Raw genomic sequence first — 25,185 nt, forward strand, 5'->3', positions numbered from 1 at the left:
CATCAAAGCCTGAATTCAAGGGTTGTATCTCCTCTTTTTTCTCACAACACATCGGGTCAAAATCAGTTCAAGTAACGTTGAAATCTCTGTGTGTGGGAGGTGGGTGGGGGTGGGGATGGTGGTGAAAGGAGAAACTGACAGCACCTGCCACCACAGCTGTTAAATCTCAAAACACTGACTGAATCTCCAGAGCTCTGACTTCCACTGTCTTCTTCTCTTGTGCCAAGTGATTGCAAGGTTGTCTTCTGTTTTGAATTATCTCTCCTTTTTAAATTTTTTTTCTCTACCCTCAGTATCAATACCCAGGCATCTTACCAGCCAATTAACTGAGCTGACAAGAGTATTAACAGCATAATTCAGGGGGAGACAGGGGGAACTGTCATCTGCTGAAGGCTGAAAACAAAAACCCCAGAGCTTTCTTTCAGTGCCAGGTTTTCTATTTCTTTTTTTTTTTTTTTTTGTCTTTTTACCTCCCAGCTTGGTTCCAACCTCCTAATCCATTTAAAATTCCCTGCTTTGTTTCAAAGTCATCATTTAACTAATTATATTCTGCGTTTTTAATTAACCAAAAGAGTGAAACACTGTTCACAGTCCTCAGAGTCACTCATTCATCACTGTGTCTGGGTTGTTTTTTTGTTTTTTTTGACACATTAAACAGTGTTTATGATCAAGTCCATTTCTTTTGATAAAAGTCTGTTTGTCCTGCTTCCATTTCAGATATCTTGTATTCGCCACAGGCGTCTCTTTTATCATCCAAGTGTTTAAGTCATTTAGAGTTATTCACCTCCATTAGTCCTGTCTTCCTTCTCCTCCTTCCTATTTCGCGCCTTCCTTCTTCCTCCAACTAAATATGAATTTCTTCAGGAAAAAGGGGAAATCTTTAGTATTTCGACCATTTCCTCCACAACTAAAAGAGATGAAAAACTAAACTGAAAGTACATTTTTGTCCGTCACCCTCAGGCTTTTATTTGGTGCCAGAAGAGTTCAGATGTCCTTGCTCTTGAAATTCATCAGACTGCAGTGGGCATGTTTCATGTTGTTTGAACCCAACCTGAACGTCTCCCTTGAAACAGTCCTGATTAAAACTTTACGAAGCATCATTTAGATCAAAACACTTAAGTTTTGATCTCAAGGTTGCAGCTGCTTTATGAAAGTTTCCTCACCACGTCAGGTCAGTCAGGTCATGATCATTAAAAAAAAAAAAAAAAAAACAGGATTATGAACTAAATACACCCACAATCTCACTGAAATTCCTCTAAGAACTAGCATCAAAACAGCTGAGACAAACCACAAAACTAATCAATAAGTTGATCAACAGAAATTTCATAACTGTTATATATAACAATAATCATTTCAGTCATTTGTCAAGCACAAATTGATCACTTTAGGAGTTCCAGCCTCTCAGATATGCTTTTGTTTTGTAATTAAAGACTGCTTTAGGCTGCTGGTCCCATAACACAAGTAATTTGAATATGTCAGCTTTGGCTCTGGGAAATTATTTTTTAGTTTTTATGATGCTAGAGAAACATTACACTACAAGGTGCCTTTTCTTCTAACTTCTCAATAGATGAGAACAACAACTTGTTCAACAAAGATAGTGACGTCTCTAGCTTTATAAACCGCACAAAAGATGTGACAGAAATTACATCTAAAGAGTCAGAGCATAAATTAAAATCAGGTTACCTCTGCTCCCTCCTTCTCTTTCCTTTTCATCCCTCCAAGAAAGCATCATGTGAAATCCTATGTGTTACAGCAGGTGAATCAGACAGCACGTCAACCTCCAAACCTTCTCACCTCCTCCCTAAACACCCTCTCCCAAACCTTATTTCCCCTCTTCGTCTTCTCCTGCTTTCCTCTGTCTTCCCGCCCATCTCCCCTTTCTCCTCTGAGGATTCAGCAGTGTCTGTGTGCAGTGTGTCACTGAGCTCAGACAGGTAACAGAGGTAGTCTCTAGTCTTGGATGGCGGTGTAAGGAGATGTCAGGTGTCTTGTCAACAGGTAGAGACCGCAGACAAGCCGATTTCCATTTCCTTCTCTTTTCTTTCGTCTCTCTCCTGTCAGTCCTTTCTCCTCCCTCCATCCAGTGGTTAGGTACAGGGAAAATGCCTCTTTACTCTAGGGTGGAGGTTACATACAGATCTGTAATAGCTTCAGTCCTCTGATATGCTAAAGAAGCACTGTGTAATAGTTGTAACGTATATCTAGAATTCCAGGACAGCATACAGGCTATATAGTGCAGACACCTCAGTATCTGTAAGTTACTTATATTTGAGGAGCAACCGGAGGTTCAGCATTTCAGAAACGGAAGAACGGAAGAAAATGAAGCCAAGGATCAAATCACCAACACTATGATTAATGATCCACCCATTCCACAACCAGAGCTTACATGGAATACCCAAAGGTTGTCTGACTTGTGTTGACTAATCATCTCATCTTAATTATCTCCCAGATGAAAATGAATATAATGCCTGTTTAGTACCTTTTATATGGAAAACCCATCAGAACAACAAGTCTGAAATAATACTGTGGAATCAGAAGGCTTAGAACTTTTTTTTAGGTCAAATTGGTATACAGGATGTTGTTGTGAGACTTCATGTCTCACAACTTAACACAAGTTTTTGATAACGAAGCCAAGTATTTGATTACTAGACCCTCATCAGGGCACATGTTTGAAGGAATTTCAAAGCTTTCTTTGTGCAGTATTTGGTCTGCTTTTGTTTTAGTCAGATGATTTGGACAAACCTGGATGTTTCCAGCCTGGCTGATCATCAGGCCCCATCAGACACCACCTTGTTCTGTCAGCTATTAACTTGATGATTACTTGGTGAGATGGGAAAAAGTGCTAAAATAACACAGAAGTTGTATGAAAGCAGGCAGTATCACCAACAGAACCTTCAGAGGCTTGGTTTTTATGTTTTTGTTTGCTTTTTTCATTGTTTCTGGCACCATAAGGAGTTCTGCGTCATGGTAAAAACAAAAGACATCATTCTCAAAAGTTTGAGTCAGAAATGAACCAATTTTTTTCCCTGGTGGTATTGTGTTTTCTGTGTAGTTCTGCTCAAACAGCTCCAGTCATTGTGTGCAGATCTTGGTGGCAGTTCAGTACAAAGTCAGACACGCTGTCAACAGAAGAAAGGTGTCCTTTTCACCCTCTGTGTGCTGGAAATACAAACAGCAACGACCACACGACACCACTGACACCAATTAAAAAGATCTGGAGAGAGAGAGAGATGGAGCAGAAAAGAGAGAAAAGAGGAGAGAATGGACAACAAACCGAGAGTCCTGGTGTTAAATTAGAGGGAGAGGTGCAGAGAGATGAGGACAGTAATTAACCAGAGGAGGAAAGGGCTGGGTGGTGAGGGAGAGATGACAGAGACACTCAGTGGGCGGCAGTGAAGCCTAGTGGTTAGACAGAGTCTGTGAAACAGCAGCTGTCAGGTTTGATCTAAACTGTCCATGATAAACACTCTGAAGCTGCTCAGGCCTGAAAATTTGAAAATAACAGTATGTCAAAGAGAAGAAACTAATAGAGAGAGGTGGTTGTTGCTGTTGTTGTGTTGTAACCCATGATGAAGGTGCATTATTTTCCCAGCATGGTCTGGGTCTGGAAGACCAGAAGTCATACATGGAGTGTGCAGAGGAAAGCTATGAGATGAAGAGAATAGACTATAAGGAACAGTTTAATACATATAGCATGAATAGAAAACACATGTATAAAATATGATTCAGTGATTGTGACAGTGTTTAGACCAGCAGAGAAGGCCTTGCTGGACTTGGCAGCTTACCACTGGTAGCAAGTATCACCCACTGGAAAGACATGTAAAGAGAAAAAGCACATCTCATGTTCAAGTGGCTGTTAATCATACATACATTTAAAACATATATATACATATACAACTGAACGATACTGTAACGAGGATGAAAAAGAATGACAGTACATCCTTACTTTTTCTTAAACACTGAGGATGCAAACTTCAATCAGCTGCTGTGGGCACCAAATCCAAAGGGCAGTGATCAATATTTTATAGAACAAAGCAAATAATGTCTGACAATGTTAACAGTGTCTATGGTAGTTTAAGGAACCAGTAAAGGCGGAAGTTTTCACCGTAGAGATTTAAAACATACTGTAACGCTTCACAAATATTATTTAGATTTTCTGACTTTTCTGCGATTATTTGCTGTTTTGACTGTGAAATTCTGAATCGTTTTCTCCTCAGACCTTGGTACAGTATAAGTAAATGGTTAGTAATTATCGACCACATACATTTTTATAGCTAAGCAACTGTGTCTTTGTTAATGTCTCCAAATAACTATTGTAGTCAATGAGCTATCCACCAGAAAATGACCCCACAATAGAAAAAAGAACAAAAAGGTCCTTTACAAGCTTGCTTCTCATATCTTTCTGTTCAGGTGGTCTTTGTTAGCCAAGACGTTAGCTTATTTCAAGGTTGTATTTTTTTAAAGATGAGTTAATGTTGAACAAAACCTAATTACCTGAGCTATTCATTGGAAAACTGTACGTGAAGAAGAGATGAAAATGGACTCTAACTGCAGAAAGACTGTGCTACTTGTCTTTGAAATGCAAATCAGATGCTTTGTGAACAAAAGCAACTCCAGGTTACATTACATCTACTCCAGGTGCAGCTGTTAAACCATCCATCTGTATCGACAGCTGAATCCATCAGAGCCTTGTTTCTGTGTCCTGTGTTTCTTTTTCCTGCTCTTATCTATCCCCATCACCACACAGAACCAAACCAAAGGCTAATGACTTGTTAGACTGCAGGTAATGAGAGCAGGGGAGCTCCTCCAGAAGGGGATTAGTGGGTAAAAGTCTGTTTGAAAAAATAATCTGATAATAAAATGAGCTCCAAACTGTGACTTCATCTCATTTATTATAATAACGCTGCAATTGATTTGTCCATAAATTATATTTTTAGAATTTAGAGAGCTTGTACTTTTTTGGTGTATTTCCATTTAAACTTAGTCTGTGATTATCTCTGCATCGACAACTGGCATATGATAAGCACCTCACCATGCTGTGTTTTCTATCATCTCAAGTGTCGAACGACAGCCTCACTGTTTCTGAATATGCTGCAGTAAACTGTGCACAATGTCCCCTCTTAGCGTCCTCAGTCAGGGTCCCATCTGTCCTAACAGCACCATTACCTGTTTCTGGAGGTCTGCATTACACTTGTTGCTGTGTTTCTCAGAAAATAACTGCCCTCCTAAGTCCTTTTCCGATTCCTCCGGTGTTTCCCATGGTGCTCAGTTCACCTCCCATCCACCCTCCACATCTTCCCCCCTTTCGGTCCGTCTGTGCCTGAATGCAGGTCATTACCATCCCTCTGTAATGTCACATCCATTTCAGCTCCTCCATTTTGTGGTTGAAAAGTGCCACCAAGTAGTCTGAATATTGATTGTGTTACTGCATGTCTCTTTGAGTCCCCATGGCACAGCTGTGTCTGGAGGCTGTGCTTTTGTGTTCATCTCAGAAAAATAATTTAAAGGGGAAAACTGTCCTTCGGTGCAGCATCTGACCTGTGTTCTGTTACAAGTTCTTATTTCTTGAAACCCCAAAGAGAACAGCTTGAAATCCAGAATTTTCTTGAAATAGGTGAATAAATATTATGCTGCTTCAGTAAAAAAAAAATTAGAACAACAAAGTGCATACTAGTACTACAAAGCATTACTAGTTCAGTCCAGAGAGCTATTAGTGTGTGAAAAACCGGGGTAGTTTGGATTTTGGTGCTGGCAGTGTGGCACCTGGTGTCACCAGTAAGGCTTCTGTAAAATAGTTCTGTTATCTCCAGATATTTACAACAACTAGTTAAACAAAAGTGCCACTAGTTGCTGAAAAACAGTGACTAAGTAAGAGTTTTGTTCAACTAGTGGCGACAAAGAGTGAACTAGTGGCGGACTCCGATGTCTGACATGTAAGATATGGAATAAATGACCCTACAAGAAAAGTCAGAGGATCATCCTAAATCTGTGGGATTCATTCTCTGGGGACCATGAATGTTTGTACAGAATATCATCACCATCCACACTGTTTTTCTTATAAAACAGTGTACTCCAGGAGTCAGGCGAGGAATTATAAAGAGCAACAAAGTCCACACAGGAAAGAGATGTTGTGGTGGATGGGTCAAGCACAGAATGTTGACCCAGAAGACTGGACTCATGTGTGATGCTAAAAGTTGATACTGATTTTCAGTGATTTTTAGACCAATAGTCAAAATAATCTCCTTTTCTAAGCACTTTTCCTTGACCTCGATGGAAAATGTTATGAGGTGAAGGAAAGATATGAAGGAGAATTGTCAAGGAATTAGAAAAAGAGAACTGTGGTATTTAGAGAATTCGACTGTACTTGCACCAGGCGTTTTTTTAAAATACACTTCATTTATAACCTGTGGAAGACGTGTGCAGTGTCAAACTCAGTGCTGTAGGCTACCATTCAATAAGGTTTCCTGTCCAACACTAATAATATAATAACACTGAAATGAATTTAGAAGTTAAGAAAACTTGAGCTAAAGAAATAATGATAAAAGGGAATTGTGTGAAGGGTTCAGGGTATTTTTTTTTTTTTAAGTAGAGAAAATGTATTTTTTTAGAAGGTGGAAGGATTTTCAGAAGTTTTGGATCGTGGTGCTTTGTTGCGTCTACATGTTCGAGGATCTGCCACAGTGAAACTATGACAATGCGTCGCTTTAAACGCTGCTGCTATAAGGAATTATGGGATGGCATTCTCTCCTTTCCTGTCATAATGGAAGATCCAGTGTATCCTATGTTAAAGGAGATAAGATACAAAGCACTGAAGCTCTTTTCCTTAACAGAAGTTTTGCCACTGTCACATAGTGCTTGCTCATGGTGGGATTTGTTGGGTCTTACTTCCCTGACAGAGAAGTCTGACATTTGAGTCAGAGGAAATGTTTACTGAGCTCAGTAGTGACAGGGCACTTCTGAATTTGTTCCTTCTAGCCTCTTAACTTGATATACCCTGCTCTGACTTCCTGGTTCGGCCATGTTGGAGTAAATACCTGCTCTGTTCATTCATCTTTTTCTACATAATGTTTTCACAGTCAGTGTTCTTGATTCTGTGATATATGCACTCAGTGTCAGCCATGTAAAACTATCACTGTTAGTTTAGCTAACCACATCTTAGCTTCCTAATAACACATACAGCTCCTGTGTTTTCAGTGCAGTGCAGGTTTATTATATTAGTTCATATCATAGAAAGAGAAAAGGAGTGGGTGTTGAGCAGCTTCGGTTCCATTCAGAAGATGGATTTTTTTAGGATGCTGTTTCTGGACATGTGGTAACCATCACTCTGATCAGCCAGATGGTCCCAGCGTCTGTCCTTGGTCTCCAAATTTTGGTAGCGCTCTTTGAGCCTGCAAATCGCCATCCTCTTCTCCATCTCAGCCTGTTTTTTCTCAGAGCCATGTCCAAACCTCACTCTCTTCCACACCCACTGCAGGGGCTTAGGGGATTTCTGTGTCTCTGTTTTTTCATGTGAAAAAAAAAAAAAGATGATGAGCATAGAAGAAAAGATGCAGCATTAGATAAGTAGAAACAAATGGATACAAATGGGGTACGTACTTAAAAACTTAAAAACAGAGGGGCAGCGGGTGGAGTCGGTTGAATGGAGCTCATCTTCATCCCAGTTGTTGATCAGAATCTTTTGTTTGTTCTGCTCCCAGCTCTTCACCTCAGAGTCCAGGCACTTTATGTCAACTGTGACCGCCTCTCTTTGCTCAGCCTCGTCGTGTCTCCTCTGCTGCTCCCTCCTCAGATCACTTTGAGTAAATGTGGGCGCTATGATGGGCACCTCCTCCACCATCATCACCCTCTTCCACTGAAGCTTCTCCTTCTGCAGTTGCTCCTGCTTTTGTTTCTCGAGGGCCATTTGCTCCTCTGCCCTCCTCTTCTCTTCCTTTCTCTGTTTGGCCTCCAGCCTCCTCCTCTCCTCTTCAGCTCTTTTGTTTTCCTTTTTCAGTCTTTCGGCCTCTTTCTTGCTCTCCTCTTTCTCCCTATTGCTCCTTTGAAGCTCCTCCAGAGCAACTCTTGCTCTGCGCTCCATCTCCAACTCCCTCAGCTCTCGAAACATTTCTCTCCTTAGCTCCCTCCTTCTCTCCTCAGGGCTCAGTTTCTTCGTGCTCTTAACAATCTCCATTTCAGCCTGGAATCGGCTCTGCTGTCTTGACATCATGTTGGTTTGCGCTCGTGCAGGTTGGCTCTCACTAAGGTTCTTGGTGAAGTAATGCCACCGGACAGGAGAACTCTAGTACAAGAAGAGTGGTGGAATCATGAAACAATTCCATCAGTTATTCCATAAATTCCATCATTCTATTACACTTCCTCTTCTGGAATGATCAGTATGTCAGTGTAGATTTCCAGTAAACAAATGTGTCATGTCCAAAGTCATTGTAGGCAGGTCTCACCACTCAGCAGCCATCTTGGCAGTTCAACAAGCTTCAACCCTAAAAGTGTCCATTAAGTTGAATTAACACATCCACAAAACTGTTTCAACAAAGCCAAACATCATAAACTTCACAAAGTAAACTGGTAACTGAGTGTATGTTTTTCATCTGATACGCAATTTAGGCCACATCCAAATACTTCCTTGTTATAAGAATAGTACATTTACTCCTTGAGATAACAAGATAATTAATATACTATCACAAAAATGACTTTGTTATCCTGGGCTAACAAGATGATTAACGACTGATCTTGAGATAAAAGGATTAAGATAATAATTGTATCTGCGGCTGCTCTCAGCTGTTCGTGTGATGAAAAGAACATTTGTTACCTATGAGGCAGCACCTACACATATTTCAGTGTAGTTTTGGAAGAGCTTGACCGGACTTCACAGAGCCCCGACCTCAACCACATCCAACACTGCTGGGATGAACTGGCTTTAAGGGGTCAACATGCTTCAAATGGTCCAGAAAGCACTTTGTCTGAAGCATACTGAGGCCCTCATCACATCAGTGTTGGACCTCACCAGGGCTCTTGTGGCTAAGTGGGAGCAAATTCCTGCAGACAGGTTCAACACCTGCAGCACATTAATGTTTTTAATGTCACACACGCCCCAGTGTCCACATACTTTTGGACGTATAAAGTAATATTGGTGAATTTCACTCATTATGTTCCTCCCCTCTGAACAGCTCTTGACCCAAAATCCACACATTTAAACTTTTTTTAAAGTTTGTTTTTTGTCTCTCGGAGCAGAAAGTGCATCAGAATACGACCAATCCCACTAAAAGGTTTATTTAACAGCTTCTCTGGATCCTCCTCAGTCCAGCTGTCATCAGATTGTAGATGTTCAGAGTCACATTTTTCAGAGCACTGCAGGACCTTTAGTCCATGTTTTGTTAAAAGGTCAGAAATTTAACAGTGTTTCTTGACAGTGAGTATGAGATTTTATCAGACCTGGGAGATTTTAGAAATGTAAAGCGATGTTACTGAACACGCAGATGTTGAGTTAGAGTTTTTTTCCCAGATCGAATGTATCTTTGGGTACAGTTCATGTATAAAAGTCAGAGACGCATTATTTAAACCTGTGCGTTACTTAACAACACGGAGTTGTCTCTGGAAGTACAAGGAGAGTGGGCTGATGCACATTTCTTTGCGTTCCTCAGCGCTGTGAACACTAGAGAAAGTAAACACATTTCAACAAACTGACAGATTCTTAATGTCTTGGCTGCAATTACAGGACCTGGATCAAGTTTGTTTTGACTTTTAGCCCCTTTAACCTGACAGAATGACATGTTTTCACAACTCTCCAATAAATGAGCTGTGAATCCATGTGAGTTTTGTTCAAGCACCAGTTCATCTTTAATTGGATAAAGGGAAATTAAAAACAAGCAACACAACAAAGTTGACTTTTTTTGACAAAAAATAAATAACTAAACAAGGCGTCTCATTGGTCAGGGAGATTCTTGTTTAAGTTGTGAACTGTAATTATATCTTGTGTTATAAAACATACTGGAGCTAGTGTTATTCCTAAATTATTTTTATGCTTTTAGAGTTAGATTGAGGCTATCTATAATTACACCTCACAGGAAATAATTGGGTTTCTCTGCGTCAAAGCAATTACATGTGCATCAATACGAGAAGCTTTTTAATGGCCTGTGTGAATCCCCCCTTCTGTTTGGCTTTGACACTGTCCTTGTTTTTGTGAATGCAAAAACTGCCTGATCACTGCTCTTAATTAATGTGACAGAGGAAATAAACATTATTTTGCTCATGAGGTCCTGAATTGAAGTTCCTCGGGGTGAAATACACACTAATTTACAAACATACACTCCACCTGCTTCCACTCACCTCGTAGTAATCTGCTCCAATCAGCTTCTGCTTCTCAGAAAGAAAATGTTATCAGACCTCTGTGGAAACATGAATCAGTCAAACTGTACAGATTGATATGCAGATAAACTACAATAACTTCTCTTTCATTTTGTCCCTCCCTCCTCGTCACTGCAGGAAATCAGCGACACAGAGATCCTGGAGCTTACCCACAGTGCACTGGGGCGCATGACGGTGATCCGGCAGATCTTCCCCCTGTGGAAGGACAGCAGCACCCGCTGTATGAGGCACAACCACCGGATCTCCTCGCTGCTGTGTGACCCGCAGGAGGGATACCTGCAGAACCTGGAGGTAACAGACATGATCAATGCTTTGCTGATTGATAAGGGTTTGAACTTTAATTTTCCGCAATTAAGGCCAATAATACAAAAATGACTATAGCTCCTTATAGTTTCCTTTTGTTGCAAAGTTCTTGGATTCCCGTTAGGGTCAAGGGGGAAATTTTTAAATAAATGATAACTTCGGGTTCAGAACATGTTCTCAGCGTCCTTGAATTAATAAATCATGTTCTCACTCCTCTCTCATGTGGAGGACAGAAAGACCTTCACCAAAGAATGACGAACAGAAAGATAAAGATTCATTCATTCACACATTTTTTGATCATACTGGTCCATAATCAGAGTGATGTGGGAGGGAATTTTTCAGGGTAAAAGTTCCAGGGCAAAATTTAGTAATTCAAAGGTACAAATTATTAATCCAAGAGGACAAATTAAATAATTAGAGGATACAAATTATTAAAGGAAGGGACAAATTTGTCATCTGAGGACAGAAATTATTCATTTGAGGGAAAGGTTTCTCCAAACTCTCTTCCCCTTTTTCACCTATTGCCCTCATTTGACCCATTCTAAGTATTCAGGAGTCATAGAGCACCCAGAGAGCGACTCCAGTTCAGAGGTGATGGACAGTAGCAGGCATACTCCCGTTACTCTCCAGTATTCATGCTTCCTTTTGTGGTGGTGACCTGGTAAACACAGGTAGAACATCCAAACTCCACAGAGAAAGGACCCAGTCTCACCTTGCAGTGTTAAAACCGCTGATACACATCCATAAATTCATGAGTGCATTCATAAATTCACCCATTCACACAGGTACTTGTACACATACAGTACACTGAGCACACCGAGGCTGTCAGAACAAATCTCAGTGTTCAAATATCAGCTGAATGTGAAATAAGGACACACAAAGTCTCAGACAGTCAGTACACTTCAGAAGCGTCACAGAGGGCAGAGGGTGTAAAGACACTGCCATGCCTTAAAACAGCCAGTAGGAGGTGGATGGACAGAGGAGCACATCTCATACTCCAAAACTAAATGAAATAAAGCAAAACAGATGAGATGTTGTGATCAAGCCACAAGATAAAGTCTCTGTAACAAATATGATATTTTCACATACGTCTCAGTGGTAGGCACACCAGTAAAACCTCATGGCAGCTGTTTAACATGAAACAGAATAGCTGCTGCCCTGTGGGCTCAGTGAAATATCTCCATGACTGCTGGATAAATTGTCATGAAATATCAACATTCATGGGATCCAAAGGGTGTATCGTGACATATTTGGCACGACCCTGACTTTCCATGAAGCACCATCAGCAGATCAAATTTACACGTTCAGCATTTCAAATCAGGACAGGATAACTCAGATGTCCTTTGAGATAAATGCTAGCAATCATGCTAAACAGTACCAGGCAAAAGCTGTTTCATGCAAGTCGATGTTCTATTTGTATTTACATTGGAAACAAAGTTGTCATTCCCTCTCTTTTAGCTCTGTTTTGGGTCTCCACCACCCCCTGAGGGAAATATCTGGCTCTTTAGCTGCTAAAATTCTCTGCTATGTTCACCAGCTGCTCTTTGATTGTGTCTGTCTCCTGTTTGCTGCTGAGCAGGTAGTTTACAGTGATACTTTTTACAACTGTTTCTCTGAAAACAGCTGCCTACTGCGGCTGAAATTGATGCTGTGAGAGCAGTGAGAGTAAACCAGAACAGTAAAGTTGTGGTCCGGATAGACTGCAGCTATTGTATAGATCCAAGTTCTGTTGTGTTACAGCCTCACAGAGCTTCTTGCGCGGCTCTCAGTTGCAGTTATTAATGAACACACAGCCTCTGACTTCATTCATCAGTGTTAAGTTTGTTTCATGAATAATATCTACAACAAATGAATTTGGTCACATTTAGTCTTTAGTAGCAGTTGACACCCACGGGAGCCCCAATAAACACAGTCAACACAGGTACAGACACATTTGTTCCCACTCAAACACAAATACACACACTTGACTGAACTATTATTTCCAGTAATGAAATATCACAGTGACGTGTGGTTGACATTTACAAACCCACAAACAGAACAATTACTGTAATTCATGGTGACTTGCTTTCTGTCTTGTTTTGACATTTGTGGAGATGAGCGTAGTTTTCTCCATCATGTCTGACATGAGGTGAACCTACAGGGACGGCACCAGGATCACACACACTTTCCCCTTTTATTTTTCTCTCCTCTTCCCCTCCCTTGTTTTATCTCTGCATCTTCACTGCTTCTTTAGTTTGTTGTTCTGCTCTTTCTCTGATCGTAGTTTCTTTTGCTCTCCTCTCTCTCATTCAGAAACTGCCTTCTTACTGCCTTCCTTTCCTCTGTCTCTTGTTTCATTGCTTTTAGCCTCTTTTACCCTTCTTCTTATCCCCTCATCTTTTCTCTCTTCTTCCCCTCTCCCTTGTTTATATCTTGTGATGATTGAAACTGCTCTGGTTTCATTCTTTTATTTTTTATTTTTTTTTACATCAAATATCACCTTTGTTTCTTTTGTTTGCCTATATGCATGCATTTGCCTTTTCTCTTTCCTCTTCACACCCACAACCTCTTCACTAGTCCCTCGTCTTTCTCATTTTCTCAGTTTCATCCTCTTCCTCCTCCTCCTCTCTCGTCTCCCTGATGCTTTCTCCTCTCGCTCATATTTTTCTACCCTCCTCCCCTCCCTCTCTGCCAGATGCACTTGTTTTCTCTTTTACTCTCCTCTTGTTTTTCTTGAACAGTCTGTTCTCCTTCCCATCCTCAGATTTCTTTCTCAAATTACCCACTACCTAAAAATCTTCACTTGGTGTCTCTCTTTCATCCTTCTCGACGCTTTTCCTCTCGTTCACCTTGACCTCTGCCAAGCCTCTCTGTCCTCAGCTGAGGCCATCGTGGAGGCAGGTAAAAGTGGGCATTTGTCTCAATAATTCAAGTGGTTTTGTCCCTGATGATGGACAGAGTGAACGTCCCATCATCGTGTATTTCTAGCAGGGTAAAGTTTTGTAGGGATTAAAAGAAGACTGTAGGTAAAAAAAATCAATGAAACTCAGTCGCATAAAATGTGAATAAGTGCATGTTACCATCAACTATGTTTTGTGAAGAGGATGTGACAATAGGACATCATTAATTAGGCTCTGGTAACTCTGATTCTTCAAGACGTTTTGCTGCTGCCTCACATCTAAAATGGCCCGTGTATCCAGGATTACATTTTAGCTCCAGGTCCTTATTCTATGTGCTTCTGATCTTTTACCACTGGATTAGACTTTTTGGACCTGTCGCCTACAGAATAGCTGAACCCATCTCTGTTTGCCAGATTTTCCACATCAGCCACATTCATGTTTTTTTTTTCCCCATTCCACTCTCAGTCATCCATTATCTATACCGCTTATCCATGAAGAGTTGCAGGGGGGCTGGAGCCTATCCCAGCTGACATTGGGCAAGAGGCAGGGTACACCCTGGACAGAACACCAGTCCATTACAGGGCCAACATATACAGACAAACAACCATTCACACTCACATTCACACCTACAATTTAGAGTCACCAGTTCACCTAACCTGCATGTCTTTGGACTGTGGGAGGAAACCAGAATACCCAGAGAGAACCCACACAGACACAGGGAGAGCATGTAAACTCCACACAGGCTTGAACCCGGAACCTTCATGCTGTGAGATGACAGTGCTAACCACTGCACCACTGTGCCGCCCCCATTCCGCTTTGTTTTTAGTAAAACAGGTGGCTGGAAAAACTTAGTTGAGATCATCCCTATAAAGTGCACCTGAGAGCAGGTTCACCCCATTGACTCCATCATTGTTACTGCATCTTACTAAACATCTGACAGTGTCAGTTTATTGACTAAATCTGTAAATCTGCAGCATTTTCTCTGTAGGTAAACAGAGCTGTGTGGTTGCCATATGTCGCCTACACAACACTTCAACACAAAGAATAAAACTGCTTGGATATCTTAATGTCAGTACTGTCATTAACAGTAGCAGACTATGTGAAGTCTACCTTTACTATACAGGTGACAAGATTTGATTGATAAAATATGGCAGATTTATTTTCTGGCTGTGTAAATTATGTATATTAATGTATATTAATATAATTCTGTATGAATTCCCGCTTCACTTTCACTTTCAGCTCTCAGACTGTACCAGGAAGAGAAACAGGGATCTTGCAGATCGCCTCTTTTTCTTTCCTTTTCTTTTCTCCTGTGTCTGTTTCTGTCATATAAATTAGTTCTCTTTCTATGACATAAAGAGAATCAGGGGCAAAAAAATATATAAATACTTTTGCTTGCTTTTTGTGTGTGTGTGTGTGTGCGTGTGTGTGTCATGGCCTCAGCTGTCAGCGGTACTCAGCTGGACGGGAGTGATGTTCATTTGTCACCCTGCATTTGGTCTCTGCTCCCTCCTTGTGTGGGTGTGGGTGTGTGTGGGTGTATCTCAGGAGGCGACATGATAGCATGTGAAAAGGCTGGCTACTAGCTGACTGTCATTTCAACACCACCGGGCTTGTGTGTGTGTGTGTGTGTGTGTGTGCGTGCGCGCGTGCATGTGTCAGCAGAGCTCATGGTGGTGTTTTCTTAACGCCAGCTGATGATGTGGTACCCAGCTGTATCACACATGTGGTCAGTGTGTGTCTCTGTTTCACTGAAATCTGGAAGTTGTCCTTAATATTTATCCACATTGTTTACATGTGTGTCAGTGACGTCACACTGGTAAAGACTGGTGACGTCTGTTACATTGATTACTGGATTCCATTTTAACACAGAGGAACTGAAAATGATGCCATTTTTGCTGCAGAAGAATGATTACTGGATTCATATTGTTGTAACAATAGTATTTGAGAATGTGTAAATGTGTATTCATATTTGCAAATACACTGACATTCGTTAATGTGTAAAAGAGTGCAAACTCAAATTGTGATACAAACATATACATTAGCAATAATTTTACTACAATTAACACTCATTCATGTGTGGTTCACAAACCTGCGTGATGTTGTGTACATGCACCATGATGAGTACGTCCACTGTTTGCTGTATCTGTATTTATTTATTGTCTCCCCTTTGTCCTCTCCCCTCCTCTCTCCAGGTGTCTAACCTCTACCTGTACGACAGCGTGCTGATGCTGGCTAACGCCTTCTACAGGAAGCTGGAGGACAGGAAGTGGCACAGTATGGCTAGCCTCAACTGCATCAGGAAGTCCACCAAGCCCTGGAACGGAGGCTGGTCCATGCTGGAGACCATCCAGAAGGTACTGAGGCTTTCTAACAACAAACCAGCACATGTTCTCTTCAGTCTGATGATGCATTTAGGGACAAGAACATATAGACAATTACACAGATTTTTAATTTGTTTTCAATGTGTAAATGAATGTTAGATTTTTGGCATCGCAACCGAAGATAAGTTTGTTTGAAATGAAGCTAAATATAGAACAGTTCGTCATAGAATAAATGCTTAAGTGCTCTAATGAGTCTTTCTTCAAGGCTGCTGAACTGATTAACAGCTTGAATGTAATTTCTCATTAATTTACCAAACTGCCTTGAGAAATACAGAGAAATACAGCTTATACATCCTCTGATTCAATACAGCTTGATACTGTACACAGTATGTTCTTTTCTATCAAATATTTAATTGCAAAAAAAAAAAAAAAAAAAACCTTTGAAGACTGAGGAGTGCAAGTGGAGGACAACATTAAAGTATGATTAGATTTATTCCAGCCTTTGCCAAGAAAACATAAATCAAACATGAAACATTGTTGGAGAACATGAAACAATGAAGACATTCTCTGATGTGCATCTAAATAATATCATATAACCTGTAGTTTCATTCTCACAGTGTAAATGGTAAAAGATGCTTTTCAGATGTACTGATGAGTCCCACAGTGCTTGAATAGCTCAGGTTTTAATATTAAAAAGCATCAGTTTGTTTCTTCGACACATCTCATGGTAATAACCACTGAGCTTGTTAGTGATCTTTCTTTCTCTCTGTCTCCTGTTTAATAATGCACTTATATGTAAACACTGAGGGTGAACCTTTCAGACAGCAGCTTTGTTGTGTGTAATGCAGGAACTTTAATACAACTGTGAGTTCTTCAGCTGTATTGACAGAACCGCCCAACCTTCAGTCAATGAACATCACTGCTACACTGCATTCTGTCGGCGCTCCAGACAGTGGTCAGCTTTTAGATTATGAAATTATGACTAAGAATACAACTGAACATTGTTGTTTTTTTTTTTTGGTCTGTGGCCATGAAATATATCACGACCAAGATACTTATTAGATACTACATATAGCTGAATGTCAGGTGTTTTGATGATTTGACAAAGCTGGGAAGTTATCATAACATCAATTATTCCGGTTATTATTTCATCACAGTCACACCGTAGATGGTAGAAATAGAACTGTCTTGTGATGAATACGTTTTCAAAAAACAATATTTTCCCTTAAGGTACCAATATTTTGAGACAATAAAGCACCCTTGTGACCATAAAACGTTCCTTTTTAATTCTCATGTGTCAGAGAAGCTTTACAGCCAGTCAGAATTTCCTATACGCTCTTTTCACTGAACTTGAACAATATTTTCCACCAGTTGCCATCTCTCTGACTACTTTGCTGATGACTTTGTGAGGGGATGAGAAAAATGGCAGGTGCAAAGCACTTTTCACCCTTTTATCCCCAGTCCATCACAAGATATAACCTTCCCTCTTTCCCTTCTTTCCTCCTGTAAGTGTGTATATCCTGAACATATGTGTGTGTGTACTACGGATGTGCACGGTAAGCATAGTCAACACCTTTTTTTAAGAATCGACAAAAATTTTTATTTGACTAACTTTTATTTGGTTGGGGGTGGGAGATTTATGTTTCACTTCATAGAGACGCGGAACTAATGTTTATGGTTCCGTTTCAGCCCGAGTGCGCATCTTCTCAAAACACTGGAACAGACGTCGGCGATGAGAAGCAGCGAAGCGGGCTGTTTAACAAGGCGCTAACATTAGCTCAGGTTGTTGCTAGATGCTTAGCTTGTTTTTAGGTTAGGATTCCTTTAGTGTTCATCATTCAGGAGGTTTTTACTGGGAGCCGAATTATCTATAGAGGTCCCATTAACTCCAAAACAAACGGACCAAGTAATTAAAATCAGTAGAAACACTGAATAAAGTAGTTTCATAAAAAAATAATAATTAAAAAAATGAACGTTTCTCTGCGATGCGGACACAGGACGTTGAGAGGGGCTGGTTGCTCAGCTTGTTTCTCTGTTTACTTAAGATCCAGATGCCTGATGACAAAAATCCTACATCTGGTTTAAGATTATAGTTCTAACGTCATAAAAAAGTGACGGAAAGAAGAGTCTGCTGAAAATGTTTTAATTTCCGGCCATCCGGCCGACAGCCGGCGCTAGCAGAAAACACTGTGGATCTGTTGTACCTAAACGCACAGAAAACGTGGCAGAAAACGACAGGAACCATCACCGGTCAGACTGGGAGAAAGTACAATGAGGCAGCTACAGTTCTAAAAAAAAGAACTTGACGGAAGCCAACAGAGTAGCGATAACAACCGCTGCATGGAGCTCCAGCTCTCAGATTGGAGTTTTATGTCACTGTGACCTGCCGTTACATGGACGATGACATTTCCGGTTGTGTGCTCCTGGCTCAGCACAGATGAGACACACTGCTGAGAACACCACAGCTAGTCTGAGGTGGGTTGTTGATGAGCGGGGCTGGGGAGGTAAAGCCAGTGCATCTGTACACTACATTGCAAAAAACATGACAACCTATTATCGTTTTGGTTTGGGTGGAGGGCACGTCTTAGTGATGACGTCATGATTAATTAACTTTAATTGGCTTGATTGATTGACTTCAAAAAGTAATCAATATGCTCATCCCTATTGTGTTCTGAGCGGCAGCCCTAAATGAAAGTACCTGAGACATGCCATAGCATAAGACTTATGATGAAAAGCACTTTCCATTTTTCCCACCTATGTGTGTTACTTGCTACTGTTTACCACCACCCACTAATGAATAGGTGAACATTCTGTAGTTATTTATAGGCTAGTTTGGTCCTTTTCCTTCACAACACACTGTCAGCTGTAGACAACTTAAGCTATTACTTTCAGTCTGGCGCCACAGTACTGATGAGGGGACAAAAAACAGGGCCAGTCAGTCACACATTGAGATTACAAATGTACAGTTTTCACACCTGGAAGGAGCAAACTGTGATTCAAACTTAATACCCACTTTGCTCAACAAGTCAAAATATAGGATTTGGGTGGAGTATGGCTTCAATCAACTAAAACAGTTTGCCTAGAGAACATTAAATATGCAAAATACACATAATGAATTAATTGAATTAAGACAAAATAATTTCAGACATTTAACAAGTTAAGTTAATGAGTCATTTAACAGCTAAAATAGTTTTATGCTAGCTAATGGCTAAGTGCTGCACCTCTGTATGCTAAAGTTGCATGTGTATATGCTTTTAACACTCAGTTTTGTGAGTCAAATAATGGTACCACGGTGTCAGTTAAATGTAGAGTAACATTGTTCTGTTCTTATTGATCTTTCTATTGTAAAATGATGTGTGTTATAGATGGAATTGCTCAGACTGGTTTTGTTTTTGCTGTCATGTCCAAAACTTCAATTCAAATGTTCAATTAGAATTACACATACAGTACTGACAGACAGAGCTCAGACAATGGTGTTCTGTTGTAAAAATATTCAGATAGTGATTCAGTAAACTTATATTTCTTCATTGTTGAACGGAGAACTGGAAGCATCACTGACTTTGTAGCAAGCTGCTTACAAACCAAAACAAACGTTATGAAACATTATCCTCCTTCAAGTGACAATGATTGCGACCTTTAGCAGCTGACAGAGGAACATTTAGTTTGTTGGCCTGCAGTGATGGGTGTCTTCAGTCTTAGTTTACGTCCAACGTGAACTGATGGAAGTCATGAAACGACATTTGAGGGTGGCCTTTCAGTGGAGCAGCACTGCAGTCACGATATTTTATGACATATCTAAACATTGTTTGCCGCTGTATGTTCTGCATAAAAGCCATGGGAGTAATCAACAAGAGAACAAGAAAGCAGAGGTCAGTGATCGTGAATGAATGAAGCTGATCATTAATTTATAAATACTGATTAATTAGGTATCTATATTGGTTCTTGTTCCCTCGTGGACTGATGGTTTCCATGGTGATTTCTATGTTGAGTGCACTTCATGAGCCTTTTTGGGTTGGCCACTTTAGCAGCTTTCAAAGCATCGAGGGACGCAGTCTGTTGCTAAAGGGACATTTTGGGTGGCAGGAGCAGTTTCAAAGGTCACAAGGTCAAAACTCTCATAGCTTTCCACCTCCGCAGGCCAAAGTTAAGCTGTTTGTCTTCCCTGTTTTCCAGATTCTTCATGATTTACCTTTCTTCTTCGTTTTCTTGCTCTTCTCTCTGTCTTCCACCCTTCCTCACATGAGTTTCTCGTCCATTACTCTTTCTGACCCCTTTTAATGTCTCCTCAGTGTCTTTCTTCCTCTGTCCTCCCTCCCTGTGTCTTACCCTCTCCCTGCCTCTCTCTGTCACTTCATTATATTTTATCTGCATGAACATTAAACTTAACAATACTGACAAGGCCTCTTTTACAATGGATACATGATAAGAATACATTTTAATAAAGTAAGTTAATGCTTTTTCCTCTTCGCTGATGTGTGTGTACAAACTCATCTCCTGGGTACGAAACCTTATTAATACATCAGCCAATTTTACTTTGTCACATATCAGCTGATAAGATGCAGTAAAGAAAAGCTAAAGGTGAATGTAATGAGGTCACAGTGCTGTTATCCTGTCCTGTAAGGCAGATTATATTTTTACATCCATCTCTCTCTCTCTCTCTCTCTCTCTCCCCCTCTCTCTCTCTGTATCTGGTGCTTCCTCCAGGGCAACATCACGGGCCTGACAGGTACAATGGACTTTAAAGACAGCGGCTCCAACTCCCACGTCCAGTTTGAGATCCTGGGCTCCAGCTTCAGCGAGACCTTCGGCAAGGACATCAAGAGGGTGAGTTTGCACTGTTTGACTTTAACCAAATGAACTGGAAATGAACGGTCCAGAGGCGACATCGCCTACATGTGTCAGAAATAAAAAGCTGCAGAATGAACTGACATTTTGTTACTAACTCCATTATTCAGCCTAACATTGCCCTCTTGATAGGCCCTGTCTGTGGGCGGAGGATTTCATTCTGCCCGCACAGTTAGCTCAAGTTAAGCAAGTTTTTGTCACAGTGTAAGAAAATAATAGATGAGGCAGAGTTGGAAGTTTCCATAAGCTTTCCATAAGCTACAGGGGTCTCCTTCTTAGAAGGACTGGCAATATATTTCTGAGCTACTCAGCATTTCTGGCCATTTGTCGGCCATCTTAGTTTTGTGTTATACTTAACACAGTGCATGGAAGTGTATAGAACAGCACTCTAGCGTCCAGTGTGGTGGCTGATGGGCAACTCTACCATCAAAACCCATGCATATACAAGAAAACTGCTTTTTAATTGCTGTCCACTCTAGTAACCACTATGTGTGAAAGGGTTAAGCTAGCTAAATTAACGGTTGTAATTGGTCCTGCTTTATCAATGCAACATTTGTAGTGTTTCCTACAGGAAACAAGTAGTTAGCTACATTTTGGTTGTGATATAGTGGGGCTGGTACAGTAGCAGGACTGCAGTCATAAATAACACTAATGTAGGTAGCCAGTAAATGTTAGCAAGCTAGCCCTGTAATGGGCTAGTAAACAATAAGCTACAGGTTCAACAGTGGATAGTTCAATTTTAAACATGAGCATATATAATGTATATTTGGCTATATGCAGTTTAATGTCTTAAACTGTTGTATGTTGAACTACTCTAACTGTGGTGATGTCGCCGTCTTTAGTCCCCAACCCAGGGCAGTGGTTATTAATGAAACAATCCCTTGAAATGATTTTAAAAGTGTTCCACAATTTTATATTTTTGACTGGTTAAGAAACTTCAGTACCTGAACTGAAAACTGCCAGCAGCTCGGTCTGACGCACATTTCAAACTCACACTTATACACAAACACTGTTTGCTTTCACACATGAACACACACTAACACATCCGTCTCTACACAGTGTCTGTGTCTCACACTCTTTCACATGCACACAGTCTTTCACTGACTTGCACATTAAATGTTACATTTACATTGCAGCTTCTCTCTCAAACAGAAAAATAAGCTCTCGCTATAAGATTAAGACATTTGCACACAGAAAACAGTATTCTTTTTATACACAGAAATGCACTTACACACAGACTAATTTCAAACACACTGACTTCTAATCATAGAAGCTTTCTAAAGTCTGAGAGATTTTGCTTTTCTCAGTTTTTTAGTCACTTTTCAAACTTGTATTTGTAGCCTCTGTACTGTGTAAAATGCAAATCTATTTGTGGAAACTGCTTTATACAGAACTCAGGATTCCAAACACACACGCGCACACACACAGTCGCACAAACTCTACCCTCTGCCCCTCGGTGTGTTTGTTCAGTGCAGTGTTATCCTGACAGCGCTGCCTTGTACTGTACAGAGGAGCGCTGCGGGCTGTTGTTGTTGTTGTTGATGCAGTTGAATGTCATCAGTCGTCATGTCGGCTGTGTTGAAGAAGCATAGACCACTCCCAGCCAAAGGTGCTGAGGGGGACGTGAACTTACTATTCCTAAAATCCTGCCAGTGGGAGTTGTTTACCTTTTCCGGTAATGTGAAGGTTCCATTTTCCCTTTCAAAGTATCAAGTTGGGGTGTTCATGAGACTGATTAATCCTGGAGTGTTTTGTTTCCTGTGGTGCTGAATCTACTTTTGTATTATTCAAGTAAATCTTCTACTAAGATTTTCAGCCACTAGGTTACTCATGCACCCCTGGTGGCCCAGTAGTTGGAGCTGATGAGTTCATAGTTTCTGTGCAGTGAAATACATTATGTGTTTGCTATGGTGAGGTGCTACTTTTAGTGGTTGCAGTAGTAGCAGTGCTGTAGCAGCTGAGTATAACTGTAATGGACTCAGTCTGTACAGCAAACACTGACATTAGAGGACGACTTTATGAAGCTTTATATTAAATAATGAACCAAAAAAACCCTCAAATACTGAGCAGTGTTTTTAACCTGATCTGTATATGCCAACAAGAAAGGAGAGGTTTAATCAATCAGGATCGCTAGCAGTTAGTTTGGGTTTGTACCAACAAATATCAGGTTTTCAAGCGCGAATGCTGATGACATAAACAGTGTGTGTGTCCTACCCACCAGGTTAGAAAGAGAGGATGGAGAAGGCAACAGTTTAGAGGTCATGAAAATTTGCAGGAAACAGGGGGCTGCAGTGGTCTGCTGACAAATATCTGTAATAACAGTACAACACTCACAGGTGATACAGTGAGATCCACTGTTGTGCAATGCCCTTCATTAATGACACGTCACTGAGGACAGTGGTTCAGCTCAAAACTGGTGGTACTGTGGGCTGGTTCAATGGATAGAAACCAAGGTTCCAAGTATTCTGAATGGAACCGGTTCAAGAGCCAGAGCTTATTTGGTGGAAAAATTGTATCTGTATCAGACTAAAAGTATGAGGTTGTGGTGTTTCTAAGGATTTCATACCAGTGCAAACCTTGTACATAGCAAAAAAAGTTTTTTAAAAAAGCATCAAAGTTTATTTACTATGACTACGATACAACTTGTCACCTATCTGACCTTGCTCCCTAGAGGCATGGCATATTTTGTCTTTGTTTATGATAATAGTCATGAATACAGCATATAACAAAGGTGGGTATTAAGGTAAGATGAGCAGAGACATGTACTGTAAGCCTAATCAATATAAGGAGATTTACATTACAACCTCTATAGCTCATTAAATCCCACTCAGTGTTTATTTGCAGAATCATGTACAGTGCCGTAGGGCCAGGCCTGCTGTTAGCATCGTTGGTACACGATCACTGTCTAATCACACCGCTTTGTGTAATGACATTGATATTAGTGTGTATCTGAAAGTTGTTTGTCAGTATTAGTCTTTGTGTCAGCTGTTTCACATCCTGTAGGTTTTAATCAAACATAAACATATTTAAATGAGAATGCACTGTGTTGTCGGACACACCTGTGCAAACTCATTATTTAGCAGAAGGACTAGTTGGCTTGCATGTTATAGAGCTGTGAAGTGGGAGCAGTTATTTCAGCTTGTGATAGTTAAGGATGAGGCCCTTTTTTTCCTCAGGTAGTAAAGCTGTATTCTTCTTGGCAAAAAGCTTCCAGGTCCCATAAATTCTTTGGTTGCCTTGCATGGACTGTACGTTTGAGATCTCTCCAAAGTGTCTCTAAGATACTGAGTTCAGGAGACTGTGATGGCCACTCCAGAACCTTCACTGTCTTCTGCTGTAGCCACTGAGGGCTCGACTTGGCCTTGTGTTTTGTATCGTTGTCATGTTGGAAATTCCCATTCCCGTGGTGTTGGCATGGTAATGGACCTCCTTGGTTTTTGCAGAGAAGCCTGTATGTCAGCTGAAGTTGTTTGTGGGTTTTTCTTTGTATACTGAATGATTTTCCTGACAGTTGTGACTTAAGTCTTTGTTGACCTACCTGACCATGGCTTGTTATCAACAAAATCCCTAATTTTCCACTTCTTTATCAGAGTTTGAAAACTACTGATTGGCATTGAGATCTTTTTTATGTTCTTTCCCTCATTTATAAAGTCCAACTACCTTTTCTTGCAGGTCCTTCTACAGTTCTTTTGCTTTCCTCATGGCTCAGTATCTAGCAAGTCAGTGCAGCCCAGAATGAAATGTGAAGGGGAAACTCATTGACTGTTTCTGTGGAAACTTACTCTTAACAGTCATTTGAAACCTGTGTGTCCAACTTGTGTCAGGCCAAACACTCAGGGGTATCTGCACAATCATCACACATTGTGGCAGGGTATGTAAACTTACTGTAAAATTAAACTCTGACAACATAATAATGTAGGTTGCTTAGAAGAATTTTATAGTCAATAGTGTCAAGGAAAATTTCAAAGCTGCAGTTGCCTTTGTCAGCAGCGTCCTTGAAAAGAACTCGCATGTCAAGATCCTCTTTTTGTGCCCTCCTGATTTTCACACATAAACATCTCTCTGAGACTTCTGTGGCTGATACATTAAATGTTGACACACTCATCTGAGTCACCTTGGCTCACAACAGTAATAAAGAAGCAGCAGCGAGGGTTGTAAAGATTGAATTTCTCATGGGTTGATTTCTTTCATCATCCTCTCTAAAAAGCTAAAACTCTATCTCGTCGCAGTACAAATTGAACAACTTGTCATTCTGAGAGAGATAAAACTGTTATTTTCTTTGAATACAACAACAACATATCTCATGGGTCGTACCATCATCAGCGCCTCGTAGGAGCTGTAGTTGTTGAACGCGCAAAATTTGCAGCACTGTGTTTTCGTTTGTAAATGAACACAGTCATCGTTTATGAAACAGCAAACCCCAACAGTTCTCACTTCATTAATTTTTCCAATCATTGAAAAAGTTGTTTAAC

At 40.5% G+C, this 25,185-nt stretch overlaps 2 protein-coding genes across 2 annotated transcripts in view; one reads left to right on the plus strand and one right to left on the minus strand.

The window, feature by feature from the left end:
- The window catches only part of grid1b (glutamate receptor, ionotropic, delta 1b), a 486,702-nt gene that overhangs the window by 400,423 nt on the left and 61,094 nt on the right, over positions 1-25,185 (plus strand). Inside the window, 3 exon segments of the mRNA XM_018666587.2 lie at positions 10,480-10,653; positions 15,740-15,901; positions 20,573-20,692. Coding sequence (XP_018522103.1) covers positions 10,480-10,653; positions 15,740-15,901; positions 20,573-20,692 — 456 coding nt within the window.
- Positions 7,192-8,242, minus strand: LOC108876826 (trichohyalin). Its single transcript, XM_018666585.2, has 2 exons — positions 7,597-8,242; positions 7,192-7,497 (listed from the first exon to the last, which is right to left on the minus strand). Exons 1-2 carry the CDS (start codon positions 8,204-8,206, stop codon positions 7,271-7,273), a joined length of 837 nt encoding a protein of 278 aa, XP_018522101.1. The 5' UTR covers positions 8,207-8,242; the 3' UTR covers positions 7,192-7,270.

The sequence above is a fragment of the Lates calcarifer genome, linkage group LG23 (genome assembly GCF_001640805.2).
Source record: "Lates calcarifer isolate ASB-BC8 linkage group LG23, TLL_Latcal_v3, whole genome shotgun sequence".
In the NCBI taxonomy this organism is placed as follows: Eukaryota; Metazoa; Chordata; class Actinopteri; family Centropomidae; genus Lates; species Lates calcarifer.